A 22,002-nucleotide genomic window follows, 5' to 3' on the forward strand; every position below is an offset into this window, starting at 1 on the left:
CAGACCTGGAGCACCTGATGCAGGCGCGGCAGCAGCTGCTGATCACTGCCAAGCGCTGGGACTCGTCCTGCAAGACCATCGTGGAGTTCACGCCCAACGAGACGGGCGAGCTGGAGCGCAGCCTGTTGGCCCGCTACCAGATCCCGCTGTCTGCCGACCAGCTCTTCACCCAGTCCGTGCTGGACAAGGGCCTCACCAGGGACAACTACCAGGCCCGCCTGCACGACCTGCTCTACATCGAGGAGATCGCCCAGTACAAGGAAGTCAGCAAGTGGGTGTCCTTCCTCTCCTCTGTGGCATCTCTCAGCAAACTTTGTTTAAAAGTTTAATTAATACATTTATTTGTTTGTAATTGATGTTTTCGAACATTCTCTCTATTAGTTGCGAATGTGTTCCCATGAGGAGCAACTGAATTAGTCGACTTCCTCTTTGGCATGTGTTTAATAATAATAATAATAATAATAATAATTAAAATAAAGAATTGTATTTATATAACACACTTTAACAGAGAATTCTCAATGTGCTTTACAAAGCAATCAAACAGTGTCACAATCAAAGAAAGTTGATAATAATAAATCAAAATCATAAATCAAAGACAGTTAAAAGGGGAAAAAAAGAACGCAAGAACCAAGACCTTAGTTGAAGGCAGAGATAAAAAGGTTAGTTTTTAGTTTAGACTTAAAGACCTAAGTGTCCGGGATGAGGATTGAGGGGTAAGGAGGTCCTGGAGATAGGTGGGCGCAGAAGAGTTTATGGCCTTGTGAACTAACAGTAGGACCTTGAATATTATTGTGGTGTTGATCAGTTGGAGGGACAGATTGGATCATGGTGTTCTATTGTCCACTGGGACATAGGTGTTTATACGTCTTCATCTGAAGAGTGTAGGTTGAGTAGCTGCTCTTGTTAAACCCCCCTGGGCTGCTTTCTCTCTCAGGTTTAACATTAAGGTGAGCCTTCAGCTGGTCAACAGCTTCATGCTGACGGGCATCTCGGGCGGAGCCAAGTATGCCCAGAACGGGCAGCTCTTTGCCCGCTTCAAGCTGACGGAGACGCTGTCCGAGGACACGCTGGCTGGCCGGCTGGTCATGACCAAGGTCAACTCGGTGCTGCTGCAGCCGTTGGACCGCGAGCGCAGCAACCATCCAGCAGGTGGCAGCAAAGAGCGTGTGTACGAGGCACTGATCGAGGAGAAGACCAAGGATTACATCTTCCTGCGCGTCTGCAGGGACTGCTGTGGGGAGCTCAACCTCCTGCCTGACCGCGAGCTACAAGTAAGCTTACACACATGCGCACACCCGTACGCACGCACACACACACACACACACACACACACACACACACACACTTCTCTTCATTTCTCAGCATATGCAATCACATGTACTGCATGTCTGCTTACACATGTGTTCTTGCCCACCACCAAATGTGCACAGAAGCCCCCCCCCCCCCCCAACACACACAGGCAACAGCATGGTTGACAGATTAGCACATACGTGTCACCTCTCAAATAAACAGGAACACCCATGCGTGTGTGTGTTTAACCCTAGTACCTCAACCTTGTCCAGCCTCCTCCATCCTTAAGGAGAGAAGCAGGCAGTAGCTGCTGTAACCAGGCATGCTGCTGGACAGAATAACAGACAGACAGACAGGCTTGACAGAGGATAGAGAGAGAGAAGGAAGGGGGGGGGAGAGAGAGAGAGAGAGATGGAAAGGCTGGACAAAGGAAAGTGAAAGAAAGAGTGAGTGAGTGAGCGAGAGAGAGAGAGATGCCATGTTAGTCATGCAGGACTGGGGGAGGCAGCTGTAAATTCATAAGTTGTCTCACTGTGATCATCTCCTGGCAGCTTCACTTGAGAGCTACCCACACTAAATGAATTAGGCACTGGCCATGCTGAGTCTGGCAGAGCTGGAGCTGTCAGTGGGGGAAGCCAGCTGCTGTATTTTGCGTTTATTTTTTTTAATGTTTTTGGCCGATGCAGAAAAGCATTGGTGTTGACGGGTAGAGTCTTCTATGAGTGTAGGTGTGTGTGTGTGTGTCTGTGTCTGTGAACTTGTGTTCATATACCCTTCCTCCAAAGTCAGTCACAATTCAGTCTGTTATGGGCCTTGCCTAGTGCTCTTTTCGTAGATGGCTGAAGGAGGTGACATACAGGACACACACACACACACACACACACACACACACACAAACGGAGAAGTGGACCAAGGAGGCCTGCCCTAAATTCTTGTAGACAGCAGCCAGCCCTGACAGGACACAGAGAAGTGAGATATCCTTGCTAATTCCACTGAGAGCATCTCCCAGAAATCTGCTCTAAATGTCTGCTGTTGCGGTCAAGGACGGCAAACAACGCTTTCTCTCAGACGACTTTTCTTGAGCCGCCCCTCAATGTGACCATCAAACTAGGGCTGAACGATTGGGGAAAATAATCTTATTGCGATCCCCCCCCCCCCCCCCCCCCAATTGCATTTTTTAATAAAAATGTATCCTCTTTCCCACATTTGTATTTAATTGCTTATTACAGAAACAAGAATACAAAATCTGTGGCTTTGCCACTGTACATTTACGTAATTTAAACAAAGTCATTGTAAGTATAAGCACAAGGCATGCACTTTTTAAACACTGTTTTTTATTATATTTTTAGACCATGTTTTTATCACGCACGTTGCGGTTAGAAAATCGTGTTTTATCATATCGCAATTTTATCGCACTCAAGGCTAGGCCTCCATGGGAAACAGACGCTAATACTGCTGCTGTATCCTCATGTCTGTCCCTCCCTCCCTCCTCCTCACAGGTGGAGCTGCAGTTTCAGCTGAACCGGCTGCCCCTGTGCGAGATGCACTACGCCCTGGACCGCGTCAAGGACACCGGCCTGCTCTTCCCTGATGTCAACCTCACCCCCACCATCCCCTGGAGCCCCAACAGGCAAGTGTGACCCCCTCCCCAGACACACACACACACACACACACACACACACACACACACACACACACACAGAGTTCAGGCCTGTCAGGCAGTTATGAAGACAGGTGTGCTGTGCTAGCAGGGACTCCTCTCGAGTACACTAGACTAGACAGTGCTGATAGTTTTGTTCTCTCAAACGCACTATATTTAACATGGCCCTTGCAATAACAGATCTACTGAGTTTCACAGAAGCAATTGTTTGCAGATGTAAGTGGTCATTGTTTGTGATTGTGTGTGTGTGTGTGTGTGTGTGTGTGTGTGTGTGTGTTTTCTTGGTTGTTGTTTTACGATGAGTCATGTAAAAGGGGAGAGTGACCTTAAACAGCGCTCGGCGTGCGCTTTCAACACGTGTCAGAACGATAGCAGGTCCCCCGTAAGGGAACCATTTGGTTTCGGCGAGGCGAGCCCTCCCCACAGGAGCCGTAAGCAGCGTCTCCAAACTCCCTGAATCATGGAGCCAGTCGCAGGCAGCACAGTCACTCAACAAAGGGCTGGGCTGAGCGAGAGGAGACGCCGCATGCAGAGCTAGTGGCAGGAGAGGGCCAACAGAGGCTGTGTGAATAGACAGGAACAAAGGCAGACCACTCTGTCACAAACTACACATGTATAGTACATGTATAATACATTAAAACACCCCCCCCACTGTTTCGACATTTAAAGATGTTCCATTGAGGTGGTCATGGTAGTATGAGAATTAAGTGTATTGTTACAACTGACAAGTTGTTTTTAGCTGAGAACTTAGTTTTTTGAACTAGGCCTACTTTTGTATGAGTTCCTATGTTGTATGGAGCAGGCCATATGTTATGCTAATTGGTAGTGCAATTTTTAGTTAATTATTTTGCTAACAGTTTTGTCAAATAGCAGTGATCCCAACCTTGTATCCTTCTTGTGATTGGTGCAGGCAATGGGACGAGCAGCTGGACCCCCGTCTGAACGCCAAGCAGAAGGAGGCCATCCTGGCCATCACCACGCCCCTGTCTGTGTGTCTGCCCCCCGTGCTCATCATCGGCCCATACGGCACGGGCAAGACCTTCACCCTTGCCCAGGCCGTCAAGCACATCCTCAAGCAGCCCGGCAACAGGTAGGTCTACCTTCTACCCAACCAACCACACCAGCTCGCTCTCTCTCTCTCTCTCTCTCTCTCTTCCTCTTCCTCGCTCGAACACCCCCAACCACCCACACCAGCTCTCTCTCTTCTTCTTCCTCTTACGGACACCTCCAACCACCCAAACCAGCTCTCTCTCTTCCTCTTCCTCACTATAACACCTCCAACCATCCACACCAGCTCTCTCTTTTCCTCTTCCTCGCTCCAACACCTCCAACCACCCACACCAGCTCGCTCTCTCTCTCTTCCTCTTCCTCATACAAACACCTCCAACCACCCTCACCAGCTCGCTCTCTCTCTCTCTTCCTGAAGTTGTGGAACTAGTGGACAGGGTTAATTTACCATGGTCCATATTGATTCTCAACATGAATAGTGAACCGGGTTAAATCACCATAGTCCGTATTAACTCTTAACAAGAATAGTGAACAGGGTTAATTCACCACGGTCCATATTGACTCTCAACATGAATAGTGAACAGGGTTAATTCACCATAGTCCATATTAACTCTCTACATGAATAGTGAACAGGGTTAATTCACCACGGTCCATATTGACTCTCAACATGAATAGTGAACAGGGTTAATTCACCATAGTCCATATTAACTCTCTGCATGAATAGTGAACAGGGTTAATTCACCACGGTCCATATTGACTCTCTGCATGAATAGTGAACAGGGTTAATTCACCATTGAGTCAACATGAATGAGTATTGCTGTCCTGAGACCCGTGAGGAAGAAACCTTGATTTGGTGCAGTGTGTGGAGGTGTTGAGCATTCACCGCCAGAGCTGATGTATTTATTTCCAGTAATGTTTTATATTTATTTAAAAATGTTACATCCTGTATTTAATTTTTAAATCATTTGAATTTTAAATGTATATGCAATGGTCAATGTTTTGTGTTTTCTCTCTTCTTTCTCAGGGTTCTCATCTGCACCCATTCCAACAGTGCAGCGGATCTCTACATCAAGGACTACCTGCACCCTTATGTAGAGCAAGGCAACCCCCATGCTCGCCCCCTCAGGTATTGGACACATCTCTCTCTCTTCCCTTTCTCTGCCTCTCTGTGTGTCTGTGTCTGTGCCTCTCTCTGTGTCTCTGTCTGTGTCTGTGCCTCTCTCTGTGTGTCTGTGTCTGTGCGGTTCACTCTGTGCCTGTGCGTCTCTCTGTGTCTGCGCCTCTCTGTGTCTGTGCCTCTCTTTGTGTCTGTGCCTCTGTCTGTGTCTGTGCCTCTCTGTGTCTGTGTCTGTGCCTTTCTCTCTGTCTGTGTCCGTGGCTCGCTCTCTTACTCATCCTCATGTGACAGGCTATTGGCTGTGTCTGAACTGATGACCAGATTTGTTTCTGTAATTGGATAATGTGTCTGTCTGAGGCACTTGGATGATTTTTTTTCTCTCTACCTGTGTTTAGATGATACATCTCTCTTAATATCTGTTTCATGTCACATACTGTGCGGTGTTTGTGTGTGTGTGTGTGTGTGTGTGTGTGTGTGTGTGTAGGATTTACTTTAAGAACCGCTGGGTGAAGACGGTGCATCCTCTGGTGCAGCAGTACTGCCTCATCTCCAACACCCACTACACCTTTCAGATGCCCCAGCGGGAGGACGTGGAGCGCCACCGTGTGGTGGTGGTGACTCTCAGCACCTCGCAGTACCTCTGCCAGCTGGACCTAGAGCCAGGTTACACACACACACTCTAACACACACACACACACACACAATCACATGCAGACCTCTCAAACCCCTTCACCAGATACTGGTGATAAACCGCGCCAGAGTGTGTGTGAGGCGATGGCAGTGGTCGCCAGGCGACACACTTCCCCGCCGTCACGCTGACTGCTAGAGCAGTAGAGAGCAGCCCCCCCCCCCACCCCCGAGAGAGCCACTCCGCCAGTTTATTAACAGTATTCGATGCTGCCGCTCACATCATCATCTGTTGCTAAGAGACGTGCCTCACATGTCCAATGGGCTCAGCATCATTAGCTCCCCGTGTCTGGAAGGAGCCGTCACAGAGGCAGACAGAGGATGCTCAGATAAACATTGCCAAAGCAGAACGTACCAGCATCCCTGAACCTGATTGATAAACCAGCATACAGATTAGTAGCATATCATAGCAGAATATTTCAAACCAGTTCATACCAGCAGGACTATCATATGCAAAGTGAGCATCATAAAGCCAGTGTGTACCAGTTCCTCTTGATGGAACCTGTTTACAAGAGGAAGTCATTGGGAGCATTTTAATCACCAGACTACCTGGCAGAACTCACAGGAGCGTCATTATGTTTCAGCCCCAGAGCAAACCTAACATTTGGGCTTTTTGACCAGTCTAGTAATTGCTGTTTGGCTGTTTGTGTGTGTGTGATCAGTGTGAATCTGATGACACACAGGGGTCCACTTCTTCTCTCTTATTTCCACTTGATCCTATTTTGGTTTGTTTGATAGACTCCCTCTCCCCCTCCAGCCCTTCCCATGCTCTGAGGAGACCCATGTGGCCTCTGGTCCAGGCACTACTCTCCTGTGCTGTGCTGAATGTCTGCCTTGCCTCCCTATCTCTTCCTAAAGGTCTCTTCACCCACATCCTGCTGGACGAGGCAGCCCAGGCCATGGAGAGCGAGACCATCATGCCCCTGGCCCTGGCCACCAAGAGCACCCGAATAGTGCTGGCAGGAGATCACATGCAGGTACTTCCCCAGTACTTCTCTCTCTATCTATCTATCTATCTATCTATCTATCTATCTATCGATCTATCTATCTCTATCTATCTAGCTCTCCATCTCATTCTCTCTCTCTGGGCTGAGATAAATAACACACCATAAACTCAATAAAAGGTAAATCCAGTGAATGAGCTTTGCCTGAGGTTCATCTGTTAGCAAGGGCTCAGTTGTATAAAAGAGGAATAGGTAACTCTAAACCCAACCATTGTCGTCCATTAGGAGATCCATCTCCCTCCTAGCATAAAGTACAATATTCTTGTCAACAATATTGCAGCATGAACATGTAGTACCTCTCTATTGCACCTGTAACATCTGAAAACATCTGTGACCTATATAAATGCAGTTTAATTGATGACCGTGTGTGTGTGTGTGTGCGTGTACGCAGCTCAGCCCGTTTGTGTACAGTGAGTTTGCCCGGGAGCGTAACCTGCACGTGTCTCTGCTGGACCGGCTGTATGAGCACTACCCGCCCGTGGACCCTTGCCGCATCCTGCTGTGTGAGAACTACCGCTCCCACGAGGCCATCATCAAGTAAGTGAGAGCCGCCTTACCCCAACACTACCCACCCATGCCCCAAGAACCCTCATGTGCACTCGGCGTCTCTTGACACACCCACACACACCCCGATGTGTGCTCACACTTTCTCAGTCCCCAATGGCACTACGTGAACAAACGGAAGCAGACGCTTTCACATATTGTCACACACACATCTAAGTACATCTTGTAACACACACACATGCCGCTTGTCTGACACGCATTCCCCATTGAGAAGAGCTGGCAGATTAACTGAGTTTCACCTTATTAGAGGGGAGGGGGGGAGGGCCCTCTCGCTGTCACCCACCACTGCTGTCACCAGAGACCTTACACACCCCCCCCCTCCCCCCTACACAATGTAGAAATCAAAATATGTGAATGTATCGTGTTTGAGGTCCAAGCATCCTACCCACCCAGATCCTAATGAAGACACGCTGTGTTTGGGTGTGCTCAGACTGGGAAAGACTTCCCTAACATCTGTTGAGGACGAATAGCTCAACTTAAAATCACGAGTACTGTCCAGCTGTTTGCACGCCTGCCCCTGTATGCGTTGGCTTGTGACACTGAAAGGTTACAGACTTAGCCAGCGCCTCCCTGCTTCCTGCTTCGAGACTTCCAATCTGAAGCCAGGCAGTAATGGGCAATCTCAGACGACAGCTGACAGGGTATGGTGAAGAATCGGCGGCCGGCTCCACCAGTGCCACTGTCACCAACACTTCAACAGTTTATCAGCTGTTTCCCCACAATCCACCAGTCAGGGAAGGAGCCTGAACACTGTAGCAGCTGGTGAACAGAAAGTCGTGTGTGAACCGTACTTCCGTGCCTCTGCGTGTATGATGATTGGGCATATGGCCGTTTGGTAACCGTATTGCAATTATGTGTTAGTCTGGTAATGGCCAAATGTCCTGGTCTGCTCTCAGTCACTATAGTGTGAGATAATAATACTATAATATCTGAAGTGTCTGCTGAATAACTACGCTAAGTAGACAAGCTAAAAATGAACTTTATAGAGTGGTCTCTGATTGGTTCCCTCCTCTCTCTCTCTCTCTCTCTCTCTCTCTCTCTCGCTCTCTCTCGCTCTCTCGCTCTCTCGCTCTCTCTCTCTAGCTACACGTCAGACCTGTTCTACGAGGGCAAGCTGATGGCCAGTGGGAAGCAGCCCCCGCACAAGGACTTCTACCCGCTCACCTTCTTCACGGCACGAGGAGAGGATGTGCAGGAGAAGAACAGCACGGCGTACTACAACAACGCAGAGGTGAGAGACAGACCACGCACTCTCGTCCTCTCGCCTCAATGGTGGAGCGCAGTTGGCCCTCTTCCTCATAACACCTGTTTGGACGCCTTTTCACACTTCCAGAAGGTTGCCATTGGTTCACAGAGGTCCCACAACACAGGAGGAGGTGCAAATTGTGTAATCGCACGCTGCCTTGCCATTGGTTTTTTGTAAGGTTTAAGGTTTGCCTCGTGATAGCACGTGGATGTCAATGTGGATACGTTTACGGCGCTCTTTGGAGACGCTTCGCTCCCTTTCGTGTTAGGAAACGGTTTGAGGTGTCTCTTAACCTCCCAACTCATGTGAGACAGACCCTGCTTCTCTTCCCCATTCTACCATAACAGTAAGCTCCAGTGGAATGTCCTCAGACAATCTCAACGCAAACATACTTAGAAGATCACAAGCCGCATTAGCCTAAGGTCACTCATTTAAACAGACTTCAGGAAGTGGTCCAAGCACACGGATGTGGAAGGACTTATACCTCAGTACTTGGGAACAGTTGAGCAGGCAAAGAAGCGCCTCTAGATAATGACCCACGTTAACTGCTCTCTCTTAACTTGGGCCGTCAGAGTTTCCTCAACTCAACTCCAGGTGGAGAAGCCTTCATGCCGGTGTCGGACCAGGGGTTCATGGTGCAGTTCGGTGTGTTATTGTTGTTAATGGGTGCCGTCAAGTTCAGATGGTGAAGAGGAGCATTTCATAGAAGAGGTGACGAGCAGGATTACGCGTTGGGTCTGTGCACTAGAAGAACCAGAGAGGAGAGGAGAGGGGAGGAGGATGATCATGTTTGTGACCACAGGAACTAGAAGTTGAGAACAACTCTTCAGACTTTTAGTGGCTCATTATTTGAGACTGGGGAATGAGTCACACACACACACACACACACACACACACACTCACACTCACACCAGACCGGGGCAGTAGGGGGTGGGTGGCGTCCAGTCCAATGACACACACTCATGAACATACACATACTTGACTTGTATGAGTCATAAGCATTGGCCTAGACACACACACTCACACACGCACACACACACACACACACTGATTGGGCTTTTAGAGTTTCCAGGTGAAATGGGTTGAAATAATGGGCGTCTGGCCTGTGAGTAGGGCCCGGTATGGGCTCTCAGTGGGAGAGTCTGCATTCATCAGCCCCTGTGGTTTGAGGAGTAAAGAGGACTGGTTAAATTAGTACTGACTGCGAGGTCTTACTGAGAGGAGTAGGTGTGTCAGCTACTCCACTCTGATGACACACAGCACACTTTCTAAGACAAAACACACAGACACACTAACGTGTGATTGTGTGTGTGTGTGTTTATGTGTGTACAGTGGGGAAAATAAGTATTTGAACCCCTTGCGATTTCACAAGTTTGGCCACTTGCAAAGAAATGTCTGATCTATAATTGTAATGGTAGGTGGATATTAACAGTGAGAAACAGAATATCAACAAAAAAATCCAGAAGAATGCATTTTATAACATTTATGACTTTATTTGCATTTGATGCAAAAAATAAGTATTTGAACCCCCAAAACTGACTGACAAAAATGACTTAGTACTTGGTGGAATAACCCTTATTGGCAAGCACAGACGTCAGACGTTTCTTGTAGTTGGTCACCAGGTTTACAAACATCTCAGGAGGGATTTTGGTCCGCTCCTCTTTCAAGATCCTCTCCAAATCTTTAAGGTTGTGTTTTCAATGGGAGGGAATGAGGGAATGAAGTTCAAGCCCAATATTCGAGGTTACATGGCCCCATCCATAGTTCCCTTGATGCGGTGGAGTCGTCCTGTACCCTTGGCAGAGAAACAGCCCCAAAGCATAATGTTTCCACCTCCATGCTTGATGGTGGGTATGATGTACTCTTGGGGTCATATTCAGCATTCCCCCCCCCTGTCAAACACGGCAAGTCGAGTTGATGCCAAAGAGCTTGATTTTGGTATCATCTGACCACATTCTGTCTCCCAATCCTCCCTAGAATCATTCAAGTGTGCAATGGTAAACTTCAGATGGCCCTGTACATGCGCTTCCTTGAGCAGGGGGACCTTGCGAGTGCTGCAGTACTTAAAAAAATGACGGCGTGGTGTGTTGCCAATGGTTTTCTTGGTGACTCTGGTCCCAGCTGCCTTGAGATCATTCACAAGCTCCCCCTGTGTAGTTCTGGGGTTATTCTGCACCTTTCGAATGATCACTGATTCCGCACGAGGGGATATCTTGCATGGAGCCCCAGACCTAGAGCGGGTGACAGTTGTTTGGTGTTGCTTCAATTTATGAATAATCGAACCAATAGTTATCTGCTTCTCACCAAGCTGCTTGCCGGTGGTTTTGTAGCCCATTCCAGCCTTGTGCAGGTCTACAATCTTATCTCTGACGTCCTTGGACAGCTCCTTGGTCTTGCCCATGGTGGTGAGGTTGAAGGTGTGAAGTATGATTCTTTGGACAGGTTTCTTTTATACAGGTCACCAGTTGAGATCAGGTATACCTTGTTAGACCTAATGAGGACTAATCTGTGTGCTTTTTGGGCACATAACTGGCCATTGGGAGCCAGAATTCTTGCTTTTTGCTTGGGGGTTCAAATACTTATTTTTTGCATCAAATGCAAATAAAGTCATAAATCTTATAAAATGCAGTTTTCTGGATTTTTTTGTTGATATTCTGTTTCTCACTGTTAAAATACACCTACCATTAAAATTCTAGATCACACATTTCTTTGCAAGTGGCCAAACTTGCGAAGTCGGCAGGGGTTCAAATACTTATTTTCCCCACTGTATATGAATGTATGGTTACTATCGTTGTTGTAACAGGATGCTGTCTATTCATTGGAAGTCACATTTGTCTCTATAAAGGTGTATGTGACTGCGTGGTGTTGATATTTTTGTAAGTTGGATTTATTTTCCTGTGTAGTTCTCTCTGTATAAATGTGTGTGTGTGTCTGCAGTAGTGTTGACTGGTCATGGACGGTGTATTTCTGACTGTGTGTGTGGGTGTGTGTGTCCGCTGCAGGTGTTTGAGATCGTGGAGCGCGTGGAGGAGATGCGTCGGAAGTGGCCGGTGGCCTGGGGCAAGCTGGACGACGGCAGCATCGGCGTGGTGTCACCGTACGCCGACCAGGTGTTCCGCATCCGCGCCGAGCTGCGAAAGAAAAGGATGCCTGATGTCAGTGTGGAGAGGGTGCTCAACGTGCAGGGTGAGACGCGCGCACACACACACACACACACACACACACACACACACACACACTACATGCGACATGTGAGCACACACACTTACTCTGAACATACATTTGGGTGCAGTGTTGCTTGGGTTGCCTGCTGGCACCTGACCTTTGCCTTTTGACCCCTGCCCTCCCCTGCAGGCAAACAGTTCCGGGTGCTGTTCCTGAGCACGGTGCGCACGCGCCACACCTGCAAGCATAAGCAGACGGCCATCAAACGCAAGGAGCAGCTGGTGGAAGATTCTACCGAGGACCTGGACTACGGTTTCCTGTCCAACTACAAGCTGCTCAACACGGCCATCACGCGCGCCCAGTCCCTGGTGGCCGTGGTGGGAGACCCCATTGCCCTCTGCTCGGTGGGGCGCTGCAGGTGAGATACCCCCCACTCCCTCCATTACACACACACACACACACACACACACACACACACACACATAATGTGTGCCTTTAGAAGAAGGAACCAGAAGGGTCTACACTTGGAAATAGAGAAATCCTAGGGCTTGAAAGCTAGCAAAATCCATAATTTTTCTCAACACATTGACAGAATAACGTGTTGACATTGTTGTGTACTGCGTTAGTTAGTCAGTTTGTGTCTCCATCAGGTTATTTTGTTGACTTGTGCTCAGGGCTCGAAATTGGCACCCGCCAAGCGCCAATGGCGTGTAGATTTTTGGGCTGGCGACTAAATTGTCTCCGATGCTCCGCCACTTGGCGAGTGACATTGCGGAGCAAATCTCCCAACTATTGCGCCCGTCATTGTTAAAAATAGCTTGCAACGCCAATACGGACAGTGGGAGAAGGGAAGGGGTAACATAAAGTTCTTAGAATTTTAATACAACAATTTTGCCAGCGAATACAAAGTTCTAATACTTTGCCGGCGAATACAAAGGTTATAAAGTTATAATATTTCGAGCGATACTTTAAAGTTGAAATCGACTTAGTTGACCACACGCAAGTTAACGCAGTTAAACGAAAGCTAAAATAATGTGCTGATTCATTGCCGTTGCATCACCTCAAGCAAAGGTGCAGAGAACCTCTAGGGAGGAAGAAACAACAGCCACAACAGCAGCTACAGCTACACCAAGGGCATGTTGCAGTAGGTGGCTCATTGTATTTTGTGTAACACATGTATTCATAACATCAAGCCTTTCGCCCACTACACTTTCATGCTCCGGTAAGATTTTTTCCTTTGCTCTCGCACGCCCCCTTCAGTGAAGCAGAGGTACTGTTTGCCTTCCCTTTGTTTTTTTCAATGCGTTTTTTTGTCAGATCAGTAAGACTATAGTATAATAAGCTTTTGAATATCCATGCTGTAGAGTTAGTTGGACAATATTAATCTATCATATAGGTGTCATTTAAAAGCTTAATTTATATTTTTTTTTAGTAGACCTAATGCAGCGCTTCTTATGAGGTTAAATTAATTCATCTGAAGTAAATTTTTAATAGCCAACTCTTGAATGTGCTTTAAAAAATTGTGGTTATGCAAAGTAAATTAAATAATAAATGTATCGTGAAGGAGGGCCTTTAAGGATTCCCGGGTATAGCATACAGCGCGTGTTGTGGCAGTCACCAGCCAATTGTGCAATATTGGTTGATTTCTTTTAATCCATTCTGAGAGTGATTCACAATGATATTAAAATCATATGTAAAGATTGTTTATATCAAACAATGTCAGAGTAGGTCTGAAATGGCAGGTTTAATTTTGGCCGGTAAAAAATATGATTGGCTGGTAAAAAATGTCATCTACCAGCCATGTTGGCTGGTGAGCCAAAAAGTTAATTTCGAGCCCTGCTTGTGCTTTATTACTGCCCCCACTTTCTTCTAGTCGACCATTGTTGCATTAAAGTTTTTTTACTGGAAAGGAGTGTTGGGCTTTACAAATAAACTTTGGAATTCAGAAAAGGTCCTCATGGAATGGTACAATGATATTTCACTACACCCCTGTGCTTAAAGTAAGGCTCAAAGGAAGGATGTGTTGGAGAGGGGTTGTGTAACGATACAGTCAACTCACCATTCAGGGCTCGCGGTGATACACCCCCAATATATTCAACAAAGTAAGACTGAAAACAAACTAGGATCTCACAGATCGTATTTATTCCAATTCGCATGAACATTTACAAAATAGCTATAGTAAATGTTATAAATATATATAAATATAAAATAACTTTTTTCCCCCTTATTCTGCAGACTCCAATGTTAAATGCTAAATGTGTGTGGGTGTGTATATGTGTGTGTGTGTGTGTGTGTGTATGTATTAGGGGTGCACGATTCAGAAAATGTCACGATTCGATTTGATACCGATTTTTAGGCTCACGATTCGATTCAAAATCGATTTTCGATTCAAAAACGATTCTCGACTGAAAAAAATGTATTCACAGTATGTAAATGTTAGTGCTGTCAAACAATCGTGATTAATCGCATTTTTGTCATATTTAACTCATCGCAAATGAATGAATCGCAAATTTTATTTTAATGCTCTTATCATGGAAAAGTGGATTGGCTTGCTTTATGCAATGTTTTATTTTATTGAAAAACAACATTGCCAAACAGGGCGGTACAAAATAAAATTATAAAGTGCACATTTCAGACTCAGCCGTAACAGTTAGGTTGTCAATAAAAGGTATGCCTACTACTTCTGTGCTTTCAGCCAGCTGCCTGTTGACATTTTCAGACAACAGTGAAGCTCGCTTCTTTTGCACATCACAACTTTTAAAGGTAAACTTTCTATTCAGAAGCTTTTTATCAACCATTTCGCGGTATCGCGCTCACCATCACTCAACCCGTAACGTTAGCCTACTACACAGTTTGCGGAGCCAAAAAGAACGTTAATTTAAATAAAAAAAAACTTTTTTTTTTTTTTTTTTTTCAATATGAATCGATTTTTGGAATTCTATGAATCGATTCTGAATCGGAAGCAATTGAATCGCGATACGAATGTGAATCGATTTTTTTGCACACCCCTAGTATGTATGTATGTATGTATCTATATATATTTATTTATTATATTTTTGTTTTAAAACATTTTTATTAATTTTTTAAGCAGATCCCTGTTTTTCTATACCATTTTAACTGGCTCATGGCATCAGTTTCCAATGAAAGGTGTGCTGTTACTAAGCCTGCCAACTGTGTTTGAGTTCTTATTCTGTGAGACCACTCCCGGCTCCACTTCCCTTGGCACAGTTAACACACGCAAACCTGGCGCCTTGTGTAGCAGCTGTGGTGACAGCCAGGTGACGACACAGTGCCCAAAGTCTCTTTATTGTTTGTCACTGCTATTAAAACATCTCAATGTAGCCTGCAATGGCAATTAGACCACAGCCCACCATTAAGCTTAACAGCAACCAAGCTAGTGTGGTGAAAATTAGCATCACCAATGACAAGAAAGGGAACCCCGCTAGTTCTGTTGTCAGGGAACTCAGATAAATAAATATGGATTTGGCATACATGGTGAATAGTCTATGCAATAATATTTGGGTATCAGAAACATTTCCCTGTTTCCCTTTGGTGCACTGATAGTGCTGCTGCCAAGGACTGATTTAAAAATGAGAGATTGTCTTCATAGATAGGTGATGGTTTATTATTAAAAACGTGTTAGGCTGTAGCCACGGAGCGTTGTTGCAGCCCTAGTGAACTGTGCCATTGCTTCTCACTGTGGTGTAGAGCACCAGTTCCTCGTGCAGGCAGCTCTGAGGCTGGCATTTTCACATCACAGGATGCAGCGCTGGAGTTTGTCTGCAGGCTGGTGTGAGTGTTTGTAATTGTACCGGTTTGGAAATGTCACATTGAATCTGCCTGCACAAGATGATGAAGCCAACTATATCCACCACGCACGCACGCACACACGCACACACACACACACACACACACACACACACACACTCATGAGCGAACACACACACTCATGAGCAAACACACAGACACACAGAGTTAGACAGCCATAAACAGGTGGGGTGCAGGGGAGCAGCTCTGCGGGGCGCTTGTGGTGTGTGGTGTTTGTGCTGATGCCAGCTCTGCTCCCACTCGGGGTGCTGTCGCTAGTGGGAAGGTGAGAGACCCTCACTGATCCACAACAACATGCAACAGGCCCCCTCTGTATCTGTCTCTCTCTCACTCTACGTGTCGTTCACGCTTCCTCTCTCTCTCTATCTATCTCTCTCTCTCTCTATCTATCTCTTTCTCACTCCTATCTCTCTCTCTATCTATCTCTTTCTCACTCCTATCTCTCGCTTGTTCGCTCTCCTTTTCGCAGCTGCAGCTCTTTGCCGTCTCCATGGAGACTGCCTCATGCTCAGCCAATCACTGAAGCTCAGACCACAGGAAATGTCAAGCCCAGAGCCCTGGCAATTAAGTCAATCTGTGTGTGAGCACGTGCTTGGTTTGTCTTTTTTCTCCCTTATTCCTCCTTTGGATTACTTTTATTCATTAACTTCACTTTTTGAGTGGGCGAGAAGCCTGGCCCCTCCGTTCTGGCAAGGCGAGAAGCTTTTTGCGGTTCCCTTTTGCCAGCGTTATTTTTATGTGTACCCTGTGATTACACAGACCTGTGTGTTTTGACCGAGGGAAAGAGTGAGATGGAGTGGGGGTGGGAGGCTTGTAGCTGTCAACCTTTCAAGCTTCAGTATCGGCCAGTTGCTAAGCAGTAACTCCAGCTTCCCCAAGACGAGGTGTACAGATATCACTCACGAGGCAGGGACATGTCTCCAGGGTCAACTCTGCTAATAGGGTCTGTTTGTTCTAACTCAGTAAAATACATAGCAACCCTTTCTATTGAAGCCTTTGTATGGAGATGCCCTAACACTCAGATGTGTGGGCTTCCAGCTCCCAGCCGAGTGCAAATGAGATTTTTGTGTTCATATTTATATGTGTGTGTGTGTGTATGTGTGTGTTTAACCCTTACAGAAAGTTCTGGGAAACGTTTATCTCCATCTGCCATGACAACAACAGCCTGCACGGCATCTCCTTCGAGCAGATCAAGGCCCAGCTGGAGGCTCTGGAGCTGAAGAAGACCTATGTGCTCAACCCTCTGGCCCCCGAGTTCATCCCCCGTGCCCTCCGCTCCATGCCCCCACCACAGGCCACCAGCAAGCACCAGCACTCGCCTCCCAAGGTGGGACACTCCTCTCTCTCTCTCTCTCAGGCTCACGACAGCGCTTGGCTTCCAAGCCACAGCAATCATCATCTTACACCAACACTGTCACATAAGCAGGCCTCAATAAGAACACTCACTTTAACCGTCACTCAAGCAAACACAACCACATTTCTCCTGCTTCTCCTCTCTTCTCTTCTTCTGGAAGATTTGATCATCCTCTTCTGCCTAGGCTGCCTCTCCAGAAAAACAGCCAACAGTATGACTGCAGACCCATCTTAATGTAAATGATTGATTGTCAGTCAAGGCGCACACCAATAATCTGAAGGCTTCAGTAGCTCTAGGCCCCTAGCTCCCCAAAGGCAGTCCAACTCCCGCTGTCAAACCATCAGCCCAACCACCCCAGCCCAAACCATCAGCCCCAGCCCAAACCATCAGCCCCAGCCCAAACCATCAGCCCCACACCCCCAGCCCAAACCATCAGCCCCACACCCCCAGCCCAAACCATCAGCCCCACACCCCCAGCCCAAACCATCAGCCCCACACCCCCAGCCCAAACCATCAGCCCCACACCCCCAGCCCAAACCATCAGCCCCACACCCCCAGCCCAAACCATCAGCCCCACACACCCAGCCCAAACCATCAGCCCCACACACCCAGCCCAAACCATCAGCCCCAGTCCAAACAATCAGACCCACCCCCCCAGCCCAAACCATCAGCCCCACCCCCCCAGCCCAAACCATCAGCCCCAGTCCAAACAATCAGACCCACCCCCCCAGCCCAAACCATCAGCCCCAGCCCAAACCATCAGACCCACCCCCCCCAGCCCAAACCATCAGCCCCAGCCCAAACCATCAGACCCACCCCCCCAGCCCAAACCATCAGACCCAGCCCAAACCATCAGATCCACCCCCGAGCCCAAACAATCAGCCCCACCCCCCCAGCCCAAACAATCAGCCCAACACCCCCAGCCCAAACCATCAGCCCCAGTCCAAACAATCAGACCCATCCCCCCAGCCCAAACAGTGGAGGCTCAGGCACTCTGGAGCGTTTTACATGTCACATTTGACCCCCCCCCCCCCCCCCCCCCCAAAAAAACGTGGCTCCCAGTCGTTTCCCCTCAATGCTTCCACAATGTGACCTCATGACCTCTGCATCTCTAAACCATTTTGTGTCTGCTCTTCTCTCCTCCAGGCCAAGGGGGCACTGGCCAACCACTCGGAGCACTTTGCACCAGAAGGATTCGGTAAGGAATGAATCATGTGTCTCTCTCTCTCTCTCCTCTCTCTCTCTCTCTCTCTCTCATACACACACACACACACACACACACACACACACACACACACACACACACACACACACACACACACACACACACACACACATTGCTTCCTGATTTTAAATGGCATTTTTCATGTTCCATGCTTGTCAACTTGTATTTAACAACATTTCTATTAAGTTCATGTGTTATTAAATTAACTTTAGTTGTATTGAACAACATTAATATTAAGTTTATGTGTTATTCCATTTCCTTTAGTTGTATTTACCATGCAAAGGCCAATGCATTGACGTGCAGCTGCCATAGTACCAAACGCTTCAGCCCCCTTTCATAAGTTTGGGGCGTGATATTATTAGAGCGCTTCCGAAAAACGTGCTGTCACTGTGAATCGTCTGTAGGGCAGCCAAGGAGAAATCGCTGAGGAGAGGAGGAAAGAGAGAGGGAGGAAGGAGAGGGGGAAAAGAGGAGGAAGGAGAGGTGTTAGGCAGCGGTTAATTGCAGGCCTCCGAGGCCTTGAGAGGATGAGAGGATGAGAGGATGAGAGGGCCCCGGAGTGGATCAGGAGTCCGTGTAAACAGAGCACCACATGATGATTACTTGTCCAAATGACTCTCATTAGCGTCCCTTGGGTGTGTGTGTGTGTGTGTGTGTGTGTGTGTGTGTGTGTGTGAGTGAAGGGCTCCCTAGAGCATCTGGTGGAGTGTGTGTGTGTGGAGGACTTTGGAGAGACGGCTGGGGAGAGGAAGGGCTACTCTGGTTGTTTATGTTGACACCAGGCCCTCTCCGTCTCTCCTCACATCTCTTTCTGTCTCTGGGTCTGCTCCCATTCCTCTTTTTCATTTCTGTTCTTCCTCTCTTTCTCCTTCCCTTCCTCTCCCTCCCTGTCCTTAGTTCAGTCCAGTGCTGCTGTGCTCATGGGAAACCCCATCCAGACGTTTACCCCCCCGGTGGCCGGTGGAGGAGCAACAGGCTCCGCAGGGAAGTCCCCCAGCCCAGTCCAGAGGGTGGACCCCCACACAGGGGCCTCCATCCTCTACGTGCCGGCGGTCTACGGGGCCAACATGGTCATGCCCATGCCGTTACCCGTAAGTACAGCCAGCTATCCGCCTTATTCCCACGCAACGCCATTTTGAAACGAAAACGAGGCTTGTCTGGGTAACCCAACCTGAGGTCATTCTCTACGATACGTAGAGAAATGATGGACTGAAAATGGAGCACATACAGTGGGGAAAATAAGTATTTGAACCCCTGCCAATTTCGCAAGTTTGGCCACTTGCAAAGAAATATGTGATCTAGAATTGTAATGGTAGGTGTATTTTAACAGTGAGAAACAGAATATCAACAAGAGAAAGAAAAAACTGCATTTTATAAGATTTAGGACTTAAGTAGACTAAAAATACAAATAAGTATTTGAACCCCCAGGCAAACAGCAAGAATTCTGGCTCCCAATGGCCAGTTATGTGCCCAAGAAGCACACAGATTAGTCCTCATTAGGTCTAACAAGGTATACCTGATCTCAACTGGTGACCTGTATAAAAGAAACCTGTCCAAAGAATCATACTTCACACCTTCAACCTCACCACCATGGGCAAGACCAAAGAGTTGGCCAAGGACGTCAGAGATAAGATTGTAGACCTGCACAAGGCTGGAATGGGCTACAAAACCATTGGCAAGCAGCTTGGTGAGAAGCAGATAACTATTGGTGCGATTATTCATAAATGGAAGCAACACCAAGCAACTGTCACCCGCTCTTGGTCTGGGGGTCCATGCAAGATATCCCCTCATGCAGTATCGGTGATCATCCGAAAGGTGCAGAATAACCCCAGAACTACACAGGGGGAGCTTGTGAATGATCTCAAGGCAGCTGGGACCACAGTCACCAAGAAAACCATTGGCAACACACTACGCCGTAATTCTTCGAAGTACTGCAGCATTCGCAAGGTCCCCCTGCTCAAGGAAGCACATGTACAGTGCCATCTGAAGTTTGCCAATGGACACTTGAATGATTCTAAGGAGGATTGGGAGACAGGATGTGTTCAGATGAGACCAAAATCAAGCTCTTTGGCATCAACTAGACTTGCCGCGTTTGGAGGGGGAAGAATGCTGAATATGACACCATCCCCACCGTCAAGCATGGTGGTGGAAACATTATGCTTTGGGCTGTTTCTCTGCCAAGGTTACAGGACGACTCCACCGCATCAAGGGGACTATGGATGGGGCCATGTAACGTGGAATATTGGGCTTCAACCTCATTCCCTCATTCCCTCCCATTTAAACGCAACCTTAAGGATTTGGAGAGGATCTGCAAAGAGGAGTGGACCAAAATCCCTCCTGAGATGTGTGTAAACCTGGTGACCAACTACAAGAAATGTCTGATGTCTGTGCTTGACAACAAGGGTTATTCCATCAAGTACTAAGTCATGTTTTGCTAGGGGTTCAAATACTTATTTTTTGCATCAAATGCAAATAAAGTCATAAATGTTATAAAATGCAGTTTTCTGGATAATTTTTTTGATATTCTGTTTCTCACTGTTAAAATACACCTACCATTACAATTCTAGATCACACATTTCTTTGCCAGTGGCCAAACTTGCAAACTCTGCAGGGGTTCAAATACTTATTGTCCCCACTGTATCTTCTGCCCTTGCCCCTTATTATCATGGCATTAATAGATTATTTTTAATGGACCACATGTCTTCTGCCCTTGCCCCTTATAACCGCAGCATTAATAGATAATTTTTTGCAACTCACCGTCAGCATCATGTTTATTTACTTGGCTAGCTAGCAAATGGCAGCTAAGTTATACTGTCAGAATTGCTAGAACGAATAAGTCAAAAATGTGTAAAATGGCAGGTGATTCATGGCATATTTTTTTCTCTAACCGGGATGATCTTGTAAATAACAATGCTTTTGCAGTCAGAAAGAGAGAGAGAGGGCATTTCCCTCCATGAGAAAGAATGAGATCCCTACATGGTCAAGGTAGCTAAGTTAGATGCAACAGATGGGAGGAATTGCTACATCGCTAACGAGATGTTCGCGGCTAAGCCTGTTGACATTTCTCTAACCGGGATGATCATGTGAATAACAATGCTTTTGCAGTCAGAAAGAGAGATTGACAGGGCAAGTGTGAGAGCGAGGGCATTTCCCTCCATGAGAAAGAATGAGATCCCCTACATGGTCAAGGTAGCTAAGTTAGATGCAACAGATGGGAGGAATTGCTATATCACTAACGAGATATTAGCGTCTTAAACTAGCCTAGCGAAACCAGTTGAAATTCCCTTACTTTGACACTATGACAAACTACTGAGTCAAAGACTTTCCTATCACAGTCAAACATCAAGCACGTGTTACACAAAACGGCATATAAGCTACTTCGGCAGACAGTAGTAACCGGGAGTCTCAAGGCAAACATACATAACGCAGTAATGCCTTCGGACCCTGGTATGGCAATAGCACAGAGCCCATTCTCCATATTAAACGTCATGGTAGCGCATTTAAGCTGTTATTTTAAGGTTAGATTGCCAATCCTTACCCTTAAGTACAATTGCTAAATAGCGTTCCTTACGTTCAGAGGCTGTTCAAAGGTTGCTCAAGTTCTGAGCTTCTACAGTATTTTGGGACACACATTCCATGTTGGTGCATTTCATAATAGTCAAGTAAATAAACATGATGCTGACAGTGAGTTGCAAAAAATAATCTATTAATACCGCGGTTATAGGGGGCAAGGACAGAAGAATTGTGGTCCATCTCCATCCATCATTACTCTTCGTATAGTAGAGAATGGCATCTGGTCGGGTTTACCCAGCCAAGCCTCGTTTTTGTTTTCAATGTGGCCGCCAGGTGAATAA

The 22,002-nt window shown here is 47.0% G+C and overlaps 1 protein-coding gene across 3 annotated transcripts in view; it reads left to right on the forward strand.

Moving 5' to 3' along the window:
- helz (helicase with zinc finger) overlaps positions 1-22,002 on the forward strand; it is a 48,083-nt gene that overhangs the window by 17,025 nt on the left and 9,056 nt on the right. For all 3 annotated transcript variants that reach the window (XM_080855863.1, XM_080855864.1, XM_080855865.1), the window contains exons 11-24: positions 4-271; positions 935-1,271; positions 2,790-2,920; positions 3,861-4,040; positions 4,983-5,084; positions 5,560-5,738; positions 6,621-6,739; positions 7,158-7,303; positions 8,414-8,561; positions 11,579-11,762; positions 11,931-12,159; positions 16,689-16,896; positions 18,070-18,121; positions 19,046-19,239. In XM_080855863.1, the coding sequence (XP_080711989.1) occupies positions 4-271; positions 935-1,271; positions 2,790-2,920; positions 3,861-4,040; positions 4,983-5,084; positions 5,560-5,738; positions 6,621-6,739; positions 7,158-7,303; positions 8,414-8,561; positions 11,579-11,762; positions 11,931-12,159; positions 16,689-16,896; positions 18,070-18,121; positions 19,046-19,239 (2,477 nt within the window). The remainder of the gene's footprint in view (positions 1-3; positions 272-934; positions 1,272-2,789; positions 2,921-3,860; positions 4,041-4,982; positions 5,085-5,559; positions 5,739-6,620; positions 6,740-7,157; positions 7,304-8,413; positions 8,562-11,578; positions 11,763-11,930; positions 12,160-16,688; positions 16,897-18,069; positions 18,122-19,045; positions 19,240-22,002) is intronic.

Source organism: Sprattus sprattus (assembly GCF_963457725.1).
Source record: "Sprattus sprattus genome assembly, chromosome: 18".
NCBI lineage: Eukaryota > Metazoa > Chordata > Actinopteri > Clupeiformes > Clupeidae > Sprattus > Sprattus sprattus.